This window comes from Panthera tigris, chromosome A1 (assembly GCF_018350195.1).
Source record: "Panthera tigris isolate Pti1 chromosome A1, P.tigris_Pti1_mat1.1, whole genome shotgun sequence".
In the NCBI taxonomy this organism is placed as follows: domain Eukaryota; kingdom Metazoa; phylum Chordata; class Mammalia; order Carnivora; family Felidae; genus Panthera; species Panthera tigris.
In genome coordinates this window covers 203,954,718-203,975,201 of record NC_056660.1, presented here as the reverse complement: position 1 = coordinate 203,975,201, position 20,484 = coordinate 203,954,718, and the positions used below count along the sequence as shown (strand labels likewise).

The 20,484-nt window shown below is 41.1% G+C and overlaps 1 protein-coding gene across 6 annotated transcripts in view; it reads left to right on the top strand.

Annotated features, from left to right (window-relative positions):
• GHR (growth hormone receptor) overlaps positions 1–20,484 on the top strand; it is a 272,255-nt gene that overhangs the window by 125,659 nt on the left and 126,112 nt on the right. For 2 of the 6 annotated variants that reach the window (XM_042995553.1, XM_007095431.3), the window contains exon 2: positions 3,308–3,388. In XM_042995553.1, coding sequence (XP_042851487.1) covers positions 3,319–3,388 — 70 coding nt within the window. In that variant the 5' untranslated portion in view covers positions 3,308–3,318. Of the gene's footprint in view, positions 1–3,297; positions 3,389–17,041; positions 17,092–19,556; positions 19,622–20,484 lie in introns of those variants that run through there. The other 4 variants (XM_007095429.2, XM_042995571.1, XM_042995583.1 and 1 more) reach the window with 4 other exon arrangements.

Below are 20,484 nucleotides of genomic sequence, written 5' to 3'. Positions count from 1 at the left end.
AAGAATTCAACAACTACTTGCTCATTTTAAGATTAAAAAAAAAATGGAAGCGATTCCTTTCTTGGCCTGGAATTGGTTATAACATATTGGCAAAAAATATCATGTTTAATCTCCATCTCTTCTCATGTGTTTATGTACCGTTTTATAGCCGAGGAATAAAAGTCAGTATATCACAGGCCTAACTGTAATTTGGAGGTCTCCTCTGCTGGGCAGTTTATAGAATGAAAACTCACACCAGCTGGATTACACTGCTTTTCAGCTAGCTCTCCCTTGTGGAAGTGGGGGTTGGGGGCATGGGCAGGCAAAATGCCTCAGGCTTTGAAAGTGGAAATGGTGTGAGTTCCATTATGCAAGAATAGAAACTTGTCTCCCCAACCCAACCACCGCCCCACCCCAAATGAAAATCTTGCTGTGAGGCTATAGCCAAAGAATGCATAAATATCAGTAGAAATTTACAGAGGTATTTTCCCTAGAAAAATATTACAAACTTACATTGCAAAATAAGAACCCAGTAGGCTAAGGTACAATTTGGTAGATTCCTCTGGAGTACCTGCCTCTACATAGAGACTTATGGTGGGGAAGGGGAATAATGGTACTTTCTCCTTCTCACATGGGCACATCACTGATGGACTACATTAAAGTTTCAGACTTTGTGGGTTGACACTTTGTCCTCTCCTAGGGACATTTTTCTCTCAGCTAAAACCTAATAAAGAAGGGTCCTTCACCTAGAAGCTGCCACATGGAGTTCTGCAAAACTGAAGGGAGCAGCCTCTAGTCAAATCGAACAGAATGTCCATGAGCCCAGCCACATGCTGGCTCTGGGGACCGCTCAGTAAGGAACTACTTTCAGAGTCAACCCCACTGAGCCAGCAACAGTGGAAGGAGAGTTTTAGTCTTTGGATGAAGCAGTTAGCTCTTCCTGAATCCAGCCACACTTCTCCATCCTCTTCTCTGCTCCCTAGTTGGAGCGAGACTTGGGGCCCTATGCAGTGCTCTCAGTGCAGTGACCTGTTCTTATCTCCTAGGGGTAAAATAGCAGTTTTAAATACCTCCTTTTCTGTAGGGGTGTGCAAACAGATGTATGGCTAATTTTGCTCTAAGGACTCTGATTTGTTTGTTTCTTTATGAGACAGAATGCGTTCTATGGAGATATGTTGTGAAAATTTGGAAGAGGTGAAGTTCATTTGCAGGCAGCAGCTTTCAAAAGTTTGGGGACGAGAGGGAGTCAACTACAATTCATCTGAAGCAAAACTCGCTTGTTTCTGGCATCTGCCAAGTGTCTTTGAAATATTTGAAGATGTGACTTCCAAACCAGAGAAAGCAGCCTTCTTAGAAAGGCAGACCTATTCATATCTTGATTCAGTTGGGAAGCAAAAAACCCTGCCTAGAACTGGAACTCCCTGTTACAACCTGATATCGAGAGAGCGAGTGCCAGAGGAGGTGTCTCTACCTGACACTAAGTGCATTGGGGGATTGCTAGGAAAACTAACACTGTTCAGAGCCCAGTTCCTCAATGCTTTTCCTCCTTACGAACACACACACACACACACACACACACACACACCAAAACAAAAAAACCTTAAAAATAAATTTTAAAAGGAAATATCCAGTTAACAAAAGGATGGCATTTTCAGCCTTTCACATATTTATTTTTGCCCTTTTTACACATTTCTGCTGGCGGCTTCCAGCTAGGATCACATAGCCTATTCACCTAGCAGTAAAGAGAGCCGCTCAGTGGTTCACATTTGCAAAGCAGATGAGGACGATGCAAAGGCCGTTAGCCCAGAGCCTTCCAGGTTAGGAACCTAAAACATGGATGCTACAATAACTGCAACTCACATTTGTGTGCAATCCTGTAATTGGCAGTGTGTGCACATGCAGTGCCACTCAGTTCTGTCAGTGACTCCGCGAGGCAATGTTTGAGGGCATTCTTTATACAATAGGCATATACATGGGTATTCAGACCCAGGAAGATATTCAGTTTATGTAGAGATGTGTTTTCTTAGAACTTCTTAAGAACGTGAAATCATATGGAACAACAACAAAAAAATGATGGGCCATCCACTATCTAGAAATGAAAGTTTGAAATATCATACTTTATACGTATTCAGAATTACACAGCCATTACTGAGAACCACACCATTCCATTACCCATGAGAACAAATGTTCTTGTTCATCATTTCAGCCTGATTAGGGGTAATGAGAAAGGCTATTTCATTATTGTCAAGAATGTACCATAGAGAAAATGAGGCCAATAGAGGCCCCGGTGGAGCTCCCAGTGTGATGATCAGGTATGCCTGAGTGATGTGTAAGTAATGTAATTTTATGAAAATATTGCCACTAAGCTTTAAAGTAGTTGGCATTAGTTGTCAGATGTAGCAACAGCTCTCCAAAGGACAGTGTGCTGAGTTCATTTTAAACCAGCCCAAACTTGTCTCTTCAGAGGTCCTAGAAGTGGACATCTGGCTTATTTATTCCAAAGAAGCTTATTTCCCCCAGGTAAAAGTGTGGGCTGGCTGAGGCATGATCTGCTCCCCTATTCATCAAACTGAAGGGATTAAGGCGTGGCCACACCCAGATAGCTAGCAAGGCCTCCAACTGACCTTTCTTTGAGTCGGGGGTGTTCACACTCCTGGGCCTTTCAGAGAAAACAACCCACGACAGGCAGGGTATCCTAGGCAGGCCACCTAGGAAGCACAGGTGTTTTGTTTTCTTGTGCTTCTCACCTTCTCCTTTCTGCTCCCTTCTAGCTACACCTCCTCATGATGGCTCCTCAGCATGGGTTTCTAAGTATTAGTTGAGCTCCTTTATTCAGTGAGAAACACAGGAGGAGTTTTACTATTACAAGCGGTTTGTTGTGTTTTTCCTTTTATGGCCTGTCCAGCTCAAGGCCCTATGCTTGGTGATACTGCTGACAGGTTTTTCTATTTCCAGATCAAATTAACATGAAACCACACTGGCCCTATTATTGAAGTGGGGGGGGGGGGGAGAGGGGGGAGGGGGTCCTTTGTTGTAAAGTGTTTCTAGGGTTGTTGGCCAAGATGGGAAACTCTCTAGTGTCCATGTTATTTCCTGAGGCAAGCACACGTGGGAAATAGAATTTATTACAAACCTACTGTTTGCCCTTACGAAAAGTATAATAATATGAGACTCTGGGGCAATGAAAGATTTACTGGGATTCCTTCTGGAACTGACATGCATGTCAGCTCATTCATGGTTTAGCCAGCTTATAAACAGTGTGTAATGATAATGGTCTGCTTTTATCTTACTGTTTTTTGTATGATTACTTCTTTTTGTATGATTGCAGGTCCTACAGGTATGGATCTCTGGCAGCTGCTGTTGACCTTGGCAGTGGCAGGATCAAGCAGTGCTTTTTCTGGGAGTGAAGGTGAGTTCTACTTTCCCATTCCCACCCCCAGTGTTTTGAAATAACACTGAACTTTATTTGTTAAATATAAGTTCTTTGGATGCTTTAATTAGAAGAGGTAAGTTTTAAGTAGCAGCAAATGGGAAACTGGTCTTAGCTTTAAAATCATAAACTGGGTGGACTTTTCTGTGGATGTTTTAGGAGGAATACAGTTTTGGCATCTGATCTTTTCAAATCAAAAATAAATGCTGCAAATCATGCTGAGGACATTTATATTGAAAGCAAGCCAGGTCTCTTGGTCCTGGGAGAGATATTGAAATTGCACTGGAAGGTTGGTTATTAACCTACTGATCACTCTGTTCATCCGTGACTAAGGATATCATCGCCTATTTCCAGAGCTCAAAATTAAGGTCTCTGAATCATATTCTCTGAGAACGGAAACTGCAGGTTTCAAATAAATTTCACCTCTCACACTCTGGATGGTTACCATTTGGCAAAGTGTGAAGGAAGACACAAATGAAAAGAGTTGAATAATGTACTCAGAACTCATGATTTCCTTGGCCATCTCTATAAGTCTCCTTCCTTTTTTATACACTCTTCCTAGTGAAGTCCCAGTACATTCAAACGTATGTCTCATAGCAGAAATAACTGGAGCGAGAATGAGTAATGAAAGGGAATGAGAAGAAGGATGTTTCTGTCCAGAAAGTAAACTCTGCTTATAAAGGGGGACGAGACTTTTTAAAAGATTGTCTTGAGTGCGTGATTTTTTTTTTCCTTGCTTGAGTGTCCAACATAAGAAATAAAGTCTATTTCTCCTATGCTCTGACACTGCATTCAGTTGTTGCTTTAAGAGTAGCTGACTCCCCTACTCACTGGGCAACTCATGTTGGAAAACACAGTTTAACAACAGAGGTAGTGCCTTAAGATGTCCTCCCTGACCTTTGAGCCAAAAATAAATCGGTAGTAGTGAGCTGCTGAGGGCCACCAAAGTAAAAAAAAACAAGAAGGGTAAAATATGTTATTTTATCTTGTAAAGCAATTTTAAAATATTTATAGAAAAGAAGTCATAATTGTTTGAAATATTTTTGGGTCTCTCTGGTGTTATAATGTCAACATTATGCAAGTCAAACATGGAGAGAATTGCAGGCTCCATGTCAGCAGCTTTTCCCATGGCTGGTTTTAGACCCTGGTTCTGAGCCAAAGAATTACAGCTGAGAGCCTCTGCTGTTCCAAAGTCATGGTAGTTTAATCTCTACTTTCTTCATTAAGGTAGTTTTCACTCCACTGGGCAAGGCTTGAGGAATTTAAAAAAAAAACCTGTGAAATGAAAAGTATGGCAAAGGAAATCTTTAAAGAAAATTAAAAACATAGCCCCAGCTGAAAGAGTAGAGCTCAAGTTACATTTTAGACCTAGAGAGGCTGCGAAGAGCATCTATTTCAGCTGCTTTGACATTTTAGCTTTGACATAAACCTTTAACTTCATAAGGAGAGTGGAGAAAACACCACCATTAACTGGTTTTATGTTTGCTTTTTGATAGTTTTTTGTTTGCTGTTTGGGGGTAACAGAGATAAGAAGATGCATTGGCTTATTGTAAACAAATCATGTAGCCTACCAGTACTTACACAGAATAAGTAATTTAGCAAAGGAAAAAATTTCTTTTTTCTTCTGTTTTTTTTTTTTTTAATTTTTTAATTTAGTGGGCTAACCAAAATTCTTTTGGAATATGTGGCTACTCCAGGGTTCTACCTTAAAATGGCCTGGGGATTGTTATGGATGAGTATGATGTCTACATAAGAAGGTATAGATGAACATGTTTGAACATGAGCGTGCACGCACATGAGTGTGTTTACCAGTTCTGCCCATCTATCTGATGAGTTCTGCCAGAGTGGTCACGTGACAACGTGGATTGAATCTCAGATGACATTCGGGGGCCATGTGGTCCTTCTTCTGCCAGGTCCAGATTGCAGCCAAATTGTTCTTACGTTGTCTCCCATTATATAAGGCAGACTAAAGATACAGGTAAGAATTTAAAAAAAAAAACAAAAAAAAAACCTGCTACCACTGTAGTTTCACCGTGAAACCATTCATTTGAAATCAGTTTGGTCAGGAAAAGATGTGACACGGCTGAGGAAGCCATGTGGCAAGTGTTACTTGGAGAAAAGTTACCTAGGAGCTGGTAAAAGATGCCACATCTCTATGCCTAGGGAAGGTTGGCACTTGAAGCCTGGAGCAGGGTTTTTCTTGCTTGGGCAGATGAGTGGTTAGAAATATACTGGCCCTGAGAGGATTTTTCATTATGTCTAATTGCCCTGGGAGAAATTTAATGAGAGCTAAACATGGAACAGTGCACCATTGTGTTAGCTCCGATGTTGTAATAGGTGCACCTCTCATTGTCTTTCATCCTTATATTAGTCTCTACATCTGCTTCTCATGACCAGTTACATAGTCTCCGGGAGAATTTCTTACTCCAAAATCAGGAATGACCAGCAGTGCCTTATTTTCAGAGGGGCTTCACAGGTTAAACTGTCAACTGGCTGCATCAGAACTGATGCTCCTGGGATGATGATTTTTTTTTTAATTTTTTTTTTAACGTTTATTTATTTTTGAGACAGAGAGAGACAGAGCATGAACGGGGGAGGGGCAGAGAGAGAGGGAGACACAGGATCGGAAGCAGGCTCCAGGCTCCGAGCCATCAGCCCAGAGCCCAACGCGGGGCTCGAACTCACGGACCGTGAGATCGTGACCTGAGCTGAAGTCGGAGGCTTAACCGACTGAGCCACCCAGGCGCCCCCTGGGATGATGATTTTTAATGAGAAATGTGTATAAAGATTTTGAAATATTCCTCAAAGGAGTGCCTGCTATAAATCAGGTCACATCTCTGCTACTTCAGTCAGTCCACAACTGAGCATCCTTTTTGACCTCAGCAACCAAACATGGGAGCATATTAGCCCCTGCCCTCAAGAATTTCAGTCTAGTTGGGACATAAGGAACTTCTAGAAATTAATGAGAAACTGTATAGCTTTAAGGTCTAAATTGTGCAATGAATACATATGGTCAAGATGTTCTGAAAAAGAGTAAATGAAGATGGACTGGAATAGTTACTTCAAGTTTAATGTATAGATATTTTTTTAGAGCTTTCTTTTTTCAAAGATTCAACTTAGGCCTATGAGGAATATAGTGATTCTTCTCTCAAGGAAGTTACCATGAGTTAAGAGATCAGGAACCTGCACAAAGAATTGCCGTGTAAGACCATGTCTATTAACAATTGAAATAGTGGCCCCGAACTACACTCCTTAGGAGGAGTGAAGTGTGGAGGGTCACCTCCTGCTGTAGTGAATTAGAACTTCATGAAGGAGGTCGGTGTTATTCAGCAGAACTACAATACTTGTTTAAGACTTTAAAAGGCTGAGAAGAGCAGGAGGAGACTCTCGGAATAGCCGATGTGATAGAGGAACAACATAAACGGAAGCGCACAGGTGTAGGTAGAAGGTGTACATGAAGAACAACTCATTCAGCTACTGAGTTTATCCTATGTACAGACACGGTACCAGGCAATGAGTGGTTCTATTTTACACATTTAGTATTCAACAGCTATTTTTTGAGCACTTACTTTGCAGAAGGCATATGATTCATTTGTCCAGAGTGTGCTATACATGAGCACTCCATTTGTAATTATTCACTTCGGAAGTAAACTTAGGTCAATAGATTGGAGTTAAATTATAGAAGGCTTAGCAATAGCAAAAGCTTTGTGGAAAGGACGGGTCTTGCTGGGTCTTGAGGAATGAAGATGGTATTTGGAGAGAAAGAGAAGAGACAGAGTGTAAAGCATATCCTGCAAGTCATAGTTCTTCTCAAAGCTGTAGGCCATGCATAAGCCCTAATGATGGGACATTATGTGTGTGTGTGTGTGTGTGTGTGTGTGTGTGTGTGTGTGTGTGTGTATAATATGTGTAAATTGCATCTATAATATTTATGTATAATGTACATTATATATATGTGTGTGGATGTGGCATGGATTGCAGGCAAAGCACATAATTAGTATTTTATCAGCAGATTAAAAGGTGCTACATCATTCTGTATCAGTCAAGGTAAGAAATGTGCACTAGGGGTGAGATGCTACATCCTAAAGGAATCAGGATCCTCAAAATAATATTTTCTGCCTATATTTGAACATTTTTTATAAACTTATACAAACTGACACAGCACTTATGTGGGAAAAAAAAGACACCTCTCTTCTCATTGCTAACAAAAAGGAAATAATGACCCAGTGGAAGGGACATTGTATTTTTTTTTAATAAGCCCTCCCTGCACCCTGACAGTGAGGCCCCACAGGGCCCTGAGAAGTTGCCAAGACCTGTAGGATATATATCAAGCAAGGATTAGAGTCATGGTTATAGTTGGTAACCAGTAAATGGTGTGCCTGTCAAATGATTTCAAGAAGTTCTAGGCTTTCCATGCATACTGAAAGCGAAGATAACCTCCACAGAGCTCTAGATTGCTGCTGTCTTTACTGTCACCAGGAGGCAAGAAGAAATCTTTCATTCTGCTGTCATGCCATAGCCTGCATCCATGTATATCAGCAACCCTGTGTCACCTGGTCCTCTTGATATCACAAACCGCTTCCACACTGGAGCTCAGCAGGATGTAGCAGACCAGGCTGAGGAGCTCCTGGCCTCAACAATTTAAATGGTGCCAGTGGAAGATGTGAGCACAGACCTCTGCAGATGATGACACAAAACAGTCTTTCATCAAGTTTTAATCAAGCACTTTAATGGATCTGAGGATGAATTTTTTAATGTTATTTTTTATTTTTTTAAATTTACATCCAAATTAGCATATAGTGAAACAATGATTTCAGGAGTAGATTCCTTAATGCCCCCTACCCATTTAGCCCATCCCCCCTCCCACAAACCCTCCCGTTATCCTCAGTTTGTTCTCCATATTTATGAGTCTCTTGTGTTTTGTCCCCCTCCCTGTTTTTATATTATTTTTGTTTCCCTTCCCTTATGTTCATCTGTTTTGTCTCTTAAAGTCCTCATATGAGTGAAGTCATATGATTTTTGTCTTTCTCTGACTGACTAATTTCACTTAGCATAATACCCTCCAGTTCCATCCATGTAGTTGCAAATGGCAAGATTTCAGTCTTTCTGATTGCCAAGTAATCCTCCATTGTGTGTGTGTGTGTGTGTGTGTGTGTGTGTGTGTGTGTGTGTGTGTGTGTGTGTATACCACATCTTCTTTATCCATTCATCCATCGATGGACATTTGGGCTCTTTCCATACTTTGGCTGTCGTTGATAGTGCTGCTATAAACATGGGGGGTGCATGTGTCCCTTCGAAACACCACACCTATACCCCTTGGATAAATGCCTAGTAGTGCAATTGCTGGGTTGTAGGGTAGTTCTATTTTTAGTTTTTTGAGGAAACTCCATACTGTTTTCCAGAGTGGCTGTACCAGCTTGCATTGCCACCAACAATGCAAAAGAGCTCCTCTTTCTCCTCATCCTCGCCAACATCTGTTGTTGCCCGAGTTGTTAATGTTAGCCATTCTGGCAGGTGTAAGGTGGTGTCTCATTGTGGTATTGATTTGTATTTCCCTGATGATGAGTGATGTCGAGCATTTGTCATGTGTCGGTTGGCCATCTGGATGTCTTCCTTGGAGAAGTGTCTATTCATGTCTTTAGCCCATTTCTTCACTGGATTAGTTGTTTTTTGGGTGTTGAGTTTGATAAATTCTTTATCGATTTTGGATACTAACCCTTTATCTGACATGTTGTTTGCAAGTATCTTCTCCCATTCTGTCGGTTGCCTTTTAGTTTTGCTGATTGTTTCCTTCGCTGTGCAGAAGCTTTTTATTTTGATGAGGTCCCAGTAGTTCATTTTTGCTTTTGTTTCCCTTGCCTCTGGAGACGTGTTGAGTAAGAAGTTGCTGTGGGCAAGATCAAAGAGGTTTTTGCCTGCTTTCTCCTCAAGGATTTTGATGGCTTCCTGTCTTACATTGAGGTCTTTCATCCATTTTGAGTTTATTTTTGTGTGTGGTGAAAGAAAGTGGTCCAGGTTCATTCTTCTGCATGTCACTGTCCAGTTTTCCCAGCACCACTTGCTGAAGAGACTGTCTTTATTCCATTGGATATTCATTCCTGCTTTGTCAAAGATTAGTTGGCCATACATTTGTGTACATACATACATCTTTTTCAAGATTGCTTTGGCTATTCGGGGTCTCTTCTGCTTCCATACAAATTTTAGGATTATTTGTTCTAGCTCTGTGAAGAATGCTGGTGTTACTTTGATAGGGATTGCTTTGAATATGTAGATTGCTTTGGGTAGTATCGACATTTTAACAACATTTGTTCCTCCTATACAGGAGCATGGAATCTTTTTCCATTTTTTTGTGTCTTTTTCCATTTCTTTCATAAGCTTTCTATGGTTTTCAGTGTATAGATTTTTCACCTCTTTGGTTAGATTTATTCCTAGGTATTTTATGGTTTTTTTGTGCAACTGTAAATGGGATCGATTCCTTGATTTCTCTCTCTGTCACTTCATTGTTGGTGTATAGGAATGCAACCGATTTCTGTGCATTGATTTTATATCATGCAACTTTGCTGAATTCATGAATCAATTCTAGCAATTTTTTAGTGGAATCTTTTGGGTTTTCCATATAGAGTATCATGTCATCTGTGAGGAGTGAAAGTTTGACCTCCTCCTGGCCGGTTTATGGATCCAAGGATGAATTTTAAATTTATGTTCCTGCCTTTCGATTGCCCATGGTTTATAGAAGAGAAGACAGACAAGTAAACATTATTTAATTGTGATCCCCTTATGTTGCTAAAAGAGTTTTAAACAGGGTAATAACACTGCTAGGTTTTCACTTTGGAAATACTACTGGTAATAGGGTGGAAGTGAATTTGAGAGAGATGAATGTAGAGGAAGATGATTGTAATAGGTCAGGAGAGAGAAGATATAAATGTGACGGTTGTGATAAAAAAAAAATAGATGGATCACAGAGATGTTGAGGAGACAGAATCGTCGGTACTTGGAGCCCAATTATGTGTGCATTTTTGACTTCAGGAACTGTCAGACCTTTCTTCCTCCATCCATCTCTAAGTTCTCATATTTTTAGTTAAGGTTATCAGCATCAGCAATGACTCACTGTTAATACGGGGAAGTCCCAGAACACAGCTTGGACTGTTAGCAGTGAAGTGGTACTTGCATGGAGCTGCTCTGTAAGGGAGGAGACATACTCACACTGATATAGCAGGGCATCTAAGCTTCCTTCCTTTTGTACCGTTTTCCAGAACTCTTGCCCGTGCCCAGCTTGGGCTGCACAGCTAGCTTCCCGCCTCTGCCATGTGGCTGTGGTATGGCTCAGGCTACTGTGCACTGAGGGTTTGCCATGGAACAAAGGCCTGGCTGTCTCCCCATGTAGTCTCCGGACATTCATGACTATATCCTGAGACCTGGACATACCCCCAGATATTATATGATCACCAGAGTATGTACCTACCTCATGGAGCACAATGAAATGTATGCGGGATAAGTTGACAGCAGCAAAGCCCTGCACCGGGCACAATCTGGGAGGTGGGTCAGGCTTACGCATAGCTAAGTGACTCACTCCTACAAAGCAACTGGCAGTGTGGGTGATTAGGTTTGTGCCTCAGCTAATTAGTAAATGAAAGGGCTGGGACCGCCCAGGAATAGTCTGAACCTGGAACATTCAATTCACGCATGCCAGTGACAGACTGTGCTTCTAGTCTTCCACCTCAGACTCCAACTCTTTCGGGATGAGCCAATCCTGGTATGCAAAATGTATCCCCACCACTTTGGTTCGGTAGTCTAAACTGGGGCTCCGGTTATGGGGTAGACAGGAACGAGGCTGATATAATAGATTTGATATGTGGCCAGAGCCTCCATTCATGGACACACTGGGCTTCCTGCCTCTGGTTGGAGGCTAACCCACGTTTGGCTGTGCAGAAGTCCACACCAGCTTGGACCAGCCCAGCCAGCCTCTGCCTGAGATCGTCCTCCACAGCAGGGGACCCAGCATTCCTCAACCACCCAGCACCTTTTCCCGAGAAAACCCTCTTGGGAAGAACCTGTGGTTGATGGTTTTCTCCTCAGTGTGAATTTAAGTCAGTGAGTTATTTCCCCAGGGTTAATTCAGTTTAAACCTTAATTTTAATCTCTATATGATATAGAATTTTAAGCCAGCAGCAAAGCTCAACCACCCAGCACCTTTTCCCGAGAAAACCCTCTTGGGAAGAACCTGTGGTTGATGGTTTTCTCCTCAGTGTGAATTTAAGTCAGTGAGTTATTTCCCTAGGGTTAATTCAGTTTAAACCTTAATTTTAATCTCTATATGGTATAGAATTTTAAGCCAGCAACAAATGTTTAAGCATTTGAACAAATGCCTTCAAAACAAAGGCATTTTTGAAGGCCTACCCCCTGCTCCTTTTAACTGCCAGCTTATCCATAGCCTGTGCTTCTAACTTGTCATCAGGCAGTCCCCAGCAGCCACGACCCTCATCTTTCACAAGCAGCAGGCATCACCTTCCTGTTTTGGCTTTTCCAACACTTGTATGGGTGTTGAAGTAATGCTGTCAACAGTGTCATTCTCAAACCCAAAGAGAAGCTTCCTCATGATCTGTAGTTAGCAGCGTAAAGGCGGTAATGATGTGTAACATAAACACACTTTGAAATCTGATGCATCTGACCATACAAAGCTAGGATTCTGTGGTGGCCTGGCTGGTGGTAACTGTACAGACCACAAGGGCCAGGGGCCTGGAGCCCTTCTTCAGCCTCAGCTGCAAATCAGAGTTTTCTCTGGCTCATATTTCTCAAATCTGTTCAAATGAATCCACAGTATTTCACCAGATACATCTATCAGGAATCTCTGCTTCTGTTTATACAACAACTTACTGGCCTTAAGCCTTAACCTTAACTCATTACAGTGTCTTCATTACATTTTTTTGGCAGGTTTGCACGTACCAAATCATGGTGGATCATGTCCCAAGCATGAAGGAAATGTTTTAGGATGTTGTTAATAGAATCTCTCACCAAAAGGCTGGACAAGGGGATGGGAAGGGGAGGTAGGATCAGGGTATAGGAAAAGTAACATTTGTTGTGTGTCCCAGTTCTCAATGAGGTTGTAATGACATCTGTGTTTTAAATTATGTGACAAAGTCTGGATTGGGCTTGAACTAGGCAACCTCATTGTTTTCAAGTAAATGATTAACAAAATGACCCCCATGTACCTGTGTAATAAAGTGTCCATGGATTTAAAACTCACCAAACCTTAAAATCGATGAAGGATGTTTTGCTCTTCCCTATATCCCCTCCCTCTATATGGATTTAAAACTCACCAAACCTTAAAATCGATGAAGGATGTTTTGCTCTTCCCTATATCCCCCTCCCCTACACACAGTAGATCTTCATTTATTTCTTGAGTGAATGAATGAACCAGAATGTAAATCCTGACCTCGGACTTCTCTAGTCATATCCCACAATTGTCACTAGGGATCTGTTATCTTGTTTTAACCAGACTGGGGGCTGAATTAGGACCCCCTTCCAGTGGGAAATAGCTGTGCAGCTATAGAAGCTAGAACCCAGTGGCTTCAAAGAAGCCCTGAGCATCCATGTGTCCTACTCTAAGCCCTGATTTATGGGCTTTCTCTGTGGATGGAATGATCTCATTCTGCTATATACTTCAGATGCCATCAAGGTCAGAAATCTGTCCTACACACCAATGTCTAAGAGGCTGATGCCCTTCCTAAGTCTTGTCAACCTTTTCCCAAGTGACTGAACTCTGTACCCCATGTACCAGTCACTGCCTACCATCCTGCATTGAAAGAACCAGTCCCCCAGCACCAACCCCCACAGATAGACACCACGTTTATCTGTGCCCCACCTACCTGATTAAATCATTTCAAATATTGACAGACATAGAGAGGTATGATGAGGCCTGCAGATCCCAAATCCAAGTTTTCTCTGCCCCTTTGGACATTGAACTTTAGATTACGAAAACTCTGACTAGTGATTATATGGATAGCTAGATCAGTTTTCCCAGCTCCTTTCCTTAAATATCAGGTCTTTCCAATTTTCCAGTGAGAACCCATCTGAAAATATGAAACTCTCAAAATTAAAATTCAAAGTTATACTGCTTAAATCCTTAGTTTCTTAGTCTCTGAATATGAATAAAAACTGGTATTTTCTGTATTGTCTAATCATTTGGTAAAACTTTGCAAATTTGTGGAATGAGAAATAATGTTTAGAGCATTTGACTTCTTGATAGCCACATGCTATGTGTAAGAATTACCAGATTCACATCATCGGAGATTGAATTGGTGATGTTGACCACTATATTTTGGAGACCCTTGGCCTCCCCCAAAACAAGAGGTCATTTTTTTTCATTTATTTTTTTATATTTTTTAAAAATATAATTTATTGTCAAGTTGGCTAACACACAGTGTCCTCTTGGTTTTGGGGGTAGAATCCCATGATTCATCGCTTACATACAACACCCACTGTTCATCCCAACAAGTACTCTCCTCAATGCCCATCATCCATTTTCCCCTCTCCCCTGTCCCTCCATCAACCCTCAGTTTGTTCTCTGTTTTTAAGAGTCTCTTATGTTTTGCGTCCCTCTCTGTTTGAAACTATTTTCTTTCCCCTTCCCTTCCCCCACAGTCTTCTGTTAAGTTTCTCAAGTTCCACATGTGAGTGAAAATATATGATATCTTTCTCTGCCTGACTTATTTCACTTAGCATAATACCCTCCAGTTCCATCCACGTTGTTGCAAATGGCATGATTTCGTTCTTTCTCATTGTCAAGTAGTATTCCATTGTATATATAAACCACATCTTTTTTATCCATTCATCAGCTGATGGACATTTAGGCTCTTTCCATAATTTGGCTATTGGTTGAAAGTGCTGCTATACACATTGGGGTACTTGTGCCCCTGTGCATCAGCACTCCTGTATCCTTTGGATAAATTCCTCATAGTGCTATTGCTGGGTCATAGGGTAGTTCTATTTTTAATTTTTTTAGGAACCTCCACACTGATTTCCAGAGGGGCACCAGTTTGCATTTCCACCAACAGCGCAAGAGGGTTCCTGTTTCTCCACATCCTTGCCAGCATCTAACAAGAGGTCATTTTTAAAGGAAAGGACCATTTTGTGGCTTCTTAACATTTAGGACCTACCCTCCCTTCTCCTCTGCTCAGCCATTGACCCAGCTGCTTCCTTGGTTGGAGCAAGAGGCACTATGCTGTTCTGAACAATAGCTGGTGATGGAAGAATGTGTTGTGCTGATAGCAAGGGAATAGGGAAATGGGCAGGAGTCCATCAGAAAGCCCTGCTCCACATCAGGAGGTTTGGTCAGATGTAGCAAGGAGTAGAATGCAGCGAAGTCCCCAAGGGGCCATGCTCTGACAGGCCTGGCTTGTGTATGACTGTGCCCAGCTGCCTGTGTGAACCATGCCAGCACCATATTCTCTGGATGTTTGCTCTGAACTTCATAAGCACGGTTGACTAACATTCTCACTCTTCGCAGCTATCATTAAGCCTGACTTCCTGGAAAGCTCTGATCGAGGAATAAGAGAGCTGGATTAATTTCTGTGCATACCTTGGCTATATCTGTATGTCAAACTCATGTTTATTATAGCCATTGTGGGTGTGAAAGGCAAAAGTGTAGCTACTCCCTGTGTGACCTGTCTTATTTCCATGAATGGGTGCTAAAAACCTGTATTCCTAGGTCTAAAAAATTTAACTTCATGAAAAATAAGAATATTAAACACTTTCATTTACATGAGATGTATCTAAAATAGAACTCTTCCCTGTGGAATTTAGGGGGTGATTTTTCCAACATGTTGGTTGGGAGTGGATTGCTATGAACCCAAAGTCAGAGCCTCTGATATAGGGACAGTCAACTGATGCCTTAAACCGGAAGATAGAAGGAAAGGACTGAAATTCCAGGCTGTAATGAGAGACTGGCTGCCACTGAGCCCACAGTGGCATTCAGTAGATACTGCATAGACCACTGATTGATTTCTGCAGTTAGTTGACAGGAGCCCAGTTTGATTTTCATTTGATTTGGTTATGCAAGGTGTCCCTCTGGTGCTGTGGTCCTGCCCATGGCTATCACTTCCTTGGGGCAGCAGCCATCAGCCAGAGGCTTACACTGTCAGAGGCTGAGGGAGACTGTGGAGGAACTTGCCAAGAAGAGAAGAGGCTGGTCATGTGGCTTGGCTGGTACTCAGAGAACGTACAGAGGTGCTTGGGGGAAAGGATCAGCAAGCAAATCTCTGTACCAATCATATCAGACTCCTGTTTCTTCTCTCATTGTGAGGAGAAGTAGTTTAAGGTAGGGATTTCAGATCTTGAACTTTGTCAGAATTGGGTTTGAAATGCAGCTCTGCCATTTATGAGTCACGTGATTTTTTTTTTTTTTTTTTTTTTAAGATTGAATTCTTCAGGGTTGCCTGCATGGCTCAGTCAGTTAAATGTTCAACTGTTGATTTCAGCTCAGGTCATGGTCTCACGGTTTGTGAGATTGAGCTCCACGTAGGGCTCTGCACTGACAGCATGGAGCCTGCTTGGGATTCTCTCTCTCTCTCTCTCTCTCTCTCTCTCTCAAAAAATAAACTTAAAAAAAAAAAGATTGAGTTTCCCAGAAGCCAGAAGTTCAGACAAAGATTTAAATGAAAGTGAATTGTTAGAAAATGTTCCAGGAAGAAGCTGACGGGGAAGTAGGGAAATAAGATAGAGAAATTAAAAAAAAAAAAAGCAAGCAAGGGTGCAATATCAAGTACTGTGAGGTGACTGTTTAGGATGGTATCTGGTACATTCCCGTCCAGAAGCAGTGTTTCAAGTTGTCCAGATCAGCCCTCATTTGGTGGTTAAGGGCTGACCCAGGCGGATGTAAGTTCCTAGACACTATCAGTTCTCCAAGGGCAGATCAAGATGGCTCCAGCAGCCTGAGGGCTGCAAAGACACAGGTGCTGGGTGTCCAGAGTGAAGGCACACAGGGAATCTGTGTGCACAAAACTAGTTAAGGGAGAGCCTGGGTGGCTCAGTTGGTTAAGCATCTGGCTCTTGTTTTCAGCTCACGGTTTGTGGGATAGAGCCCTGCGTAGGGTTCTGCACCAATCACGGAGCCTGCTTGGGATTCTCTCTCTCCCCCTCTCTCTGCCCCTTCCCCACACGTGGGCTTTCTCTCTCTCTCAAAATAAATAAACATTTGTAAAAAATGGTTAAGGGATCTACATCAGCAAAGAACTGACAACATCTGCTACAAAGCCTTTTGTAGATTATTACAGCTTCTGAGCCTCAGTTTTTTCATCTGTTAAATAGAAGGAAAATAACTTGTTTAAAATCATTGGGGAAGTAACACAAATAGACCACCTGTTGAGATTCCATGGGGAAAACAGATATTCAATAAGGTAACTATTATTGGCTTTGAAGTGAGTGACTGCAAACCTTGAGGCCTAAATAAACAAACAGATATGTGCAGAATTTGATTTGTAACAATATATGCCTAAAAGAAGCATTTCAATTGCACAAGGAAGTTTTGAAAGCTAAAGATAATTGTAATAATGCCTTCAGAACACTGTCGATAAGAGCATTCTAATATTTAAGGTGTTTTCAACAATAGAATTGACATTACAGCATAAGCTTTTACGAAATGAGACACTATTCTGTTTACAGTTTTTGTAATGAATCTTCAGAGGGTAAGTTTGATAAAAACCTTAGTGCTCTAGTTCTTGTATTTTTAATTAAATTAAATCTGACCAAGTCAGCAAAGGGGTCTGGCATGAGTTGAATCTGCTGCTGGTAGTAGTTAATCCTGGGCAAGTCAATTCAGTTCAGTGAGCGTTTATTGAGCACTTGCTGTGTGGCAGACACAATGTCAAGAGGAATGAGGCCAGGTCCCGAGGTTAGTCACTTAGGTGAATTAGGGATGTGGAAAGACAGAATTAAAACAAATTTATTGCAATAATTATATAGAAGCTTGTTAGTGGTTCCAGTGTTAAGTCCCTTATATTACTACCTCGGTTAATCTTCACAGCAATGCTAAGAAGAAGTTTCCATATTGCTCTTAGGGAAGAACACCAAGAATAATTTCATATCTAGTTTACAAAGCTAATGAGGGCAAAAGTGAGAGTCCAAGCCAGAGTGCATACTACACTGCCTGTCGTGTCCTAGGATTCTCTTGGTGACTATCTAACTGTAATGCCTCTGTAGGGATCTCATCTGATTCCTGGAAGTTGCTGGTTTACCTGATCAGCCTATGAAAGAACCATAGTATATTACGTCAAAAAGACAGGAGGTGATTCCATGAGCTACTTCAGTAAATCCTTTAGATTCAGGTTAATTACATTTAATGTAGTACTTAGACTTTCACTGTTGGACCTCATTTCTGATATGATATGATATATGATATATGATATAATATAGTTAATATAATATAATTAATATAATATATAACTTCTGGTATAAATTATACGTATAAATTATCAGATATACATATAAAGCTTCTGATGAGGTATGGGTAATTTTCTCAAAGCAACTGGGCATCTCCTCCTGAAGCTAAATCAATAGCCAAAGTTTATGGGGACAGGAACCACCTCTTACCCTTTGGAAAAAAACTCCATGAAAAGTACCTCCTGGGTCACTGAACAGCTGTCTCCTGCTGTCCAGTCCTTTACCCACAAGGCTTTACCCCCATTGTTGTAGGGAGGTACAAGGACTGCTTATGAAATCAACTCTGGGTTTTCTCTTCTGTATCATTCACATATTTTTTATGAATCCAGAAGCTATCAAAGTAAAGGGAAGCAGTCTCCTCTCTCTCCTAACAGGTCTATAGAGTTATGCTACACACAACAGACACTTTTATGCCATATTCTTTTGCCTGCTTCTAAATCTACACTTCCTTACCCAAAGTTTTACCTTTCATAGGATTAATAGACCCTATTTTGCATATAGGACTTATGTCGGGTGAGCATTGTTCTTATGCCATTTTTTTTTCTGATAGGATTTGTCCATATAAGTCAGTGAAAGTGAAACCAAGCTTATAAGAACAAGAGTCTTCAGTTCACTGGAATTTCTTTTTGTGTTGCTGTTTTAGGAGAAAGGGGCAAGTTGTCAGAAAAGAAAATTGTGTCAAGAAACTATTTGGAACAAATTTGAGATGTCTTCTTGGCCATTAGCGATCCCATCTAATGGTGTGATAGAAAAAAAAAAGTTAACAATCAGCAACCCTGCTTATGAATCTAGTTCCATCGGTAATCAGCACTATGGTTATGTGCAAAAGTTCTTAATTTCTCTAAATTCAGTTGCCTGTTAATAGAACTTTCAGAGAAAAAATGTCTAATCTGTCCCTTTCAACTCGAAAACTATTTTTTCTATAATTTCTTAGACATGGATGTGGTACTGTGGAACAGATTCCCTCCTGCCAAGCCCTATCTTAGGTCCTTTGTGATAGGCCTTCTTCTTCTGGACTTTTTTTTTTTTAAATAAGTGTCCTAGAGTGCAGACAAGGAAGACAGGCTAATCAAATCTGCAGATGATGCAAAGCTAAATAAAGATAACTAACGTGCTATAGGACAGACATAGGATCCAGAGTATCTCAACAGCCTACAGTTGGGAGCCAAAACTACCAAGATAAACTTTGATGGGGATAAATGCAAAGTCCTTTGTCCAGGTTTAAAAAAATTAACTTCACAAATAAAGGCAGTGAGATTCCTGGCTTACAGCAAGTCCTTTGTGAAAGACTTGGTTATTGAGTTCATTGCAAGTACAGTGTAACTAACCTGTTATGATGTGGCTGCCAAGGAGCTGCTTTAATTAGAAATAGAGAGTCCAGAACAAGGAAATTACCAGTCTTGACTCTGCAATGGCCACAACATATCTAGAATAATCTGGTGAGCTGCAGACATCAAGATTTAAGAAGGATATTGACAAACTAGTACAAAACAGACTTATTGGTGAAGATCCTTGAAATCATGTGGAAGGAACTAGTGATGTTTAGTCTGAGGGTAATGAAGGGGCAGTGACAAGATATTTGCTTTTAAAGTGTATCATCTTGAGGAGGGCTGTAACCAAATCTGTTTATATAGTGTGGTAAAATATTATACCATAAAAATAGACTTTGGGAACCAAACATATGCATGTATGAATTTCAGCTCAACCTGTATCAATTCTGTCAATCTAAGCAAATGATCTTCTCAGCACTTCCATTTCTCATCTTAAAACATAAAGGTAATAATCCTTGCTCATAAAATTATCCATGAGAATTAAATGAGATAGCATGTTCAGTAGGTGGCGTAGTTACCTGGAAGAGTTAGGTTTTCCCTAAAGGCTAATCTCCTCTTTAGTTCCAAAGGAGAACAGGGGCACCTGGGTGGCTCATTCGGTTAAATGTCTGACTCTTGGCTTCAGCTCAGGTCACGATCTCTGGTTCTTGGGTTTGAGCCCCGCATTGGTCTCAATGCTGACAATGTGGAACCTGCTAGGGATTCTCTCTCTCTCTGCCTCTCCCTGACTCATGTTCTATAAACAAACTTTTTTTAAAAAGGATAACGGGGGCAATTAGGTTGATACTCCATGCCAGGGCACCTGGGTGGCTCAGTCAGTTAAGTGTCTTTGGCTCAGGTCATGATCTCACGGCTCTTGAGTTCAAGGCCTGTATTGGGCTCTCTGCTGTCAGTGCAGAGCCTGCATTGGATCCTCTGTCTCCTTCTCTGTCCACCAATCTCTCTCTCTGTCTCTCTCTCTCTCTCTCTCTCTCTCTCTGTCTCTTTCAAAAATAAACAGTCAAACAAAAAGTACTCCATGCCAATTATAATTATCCCAAAGTAGGATGAATTAATAGGTCAGAGAGGGCTGGGGTTAAGATGTGGGAGTATGGAGCTAACTTGCCAAGGACTCTGGTGCCCTATTCTTGTTCAAACACAGCTTCATATAATAACACTTTGATTTTACAGGGTAGGTTTCCAGGTATGTTTTGTGTGAATAAATAATTCAGAAAATTAAAAATAGGTAGAAAATCGGAGTAATGTGATCTCTAAGACTCCTCTGTTCTCCCTGATTTATGCTCTTCTGCATTGCTGGAATTGATGCTT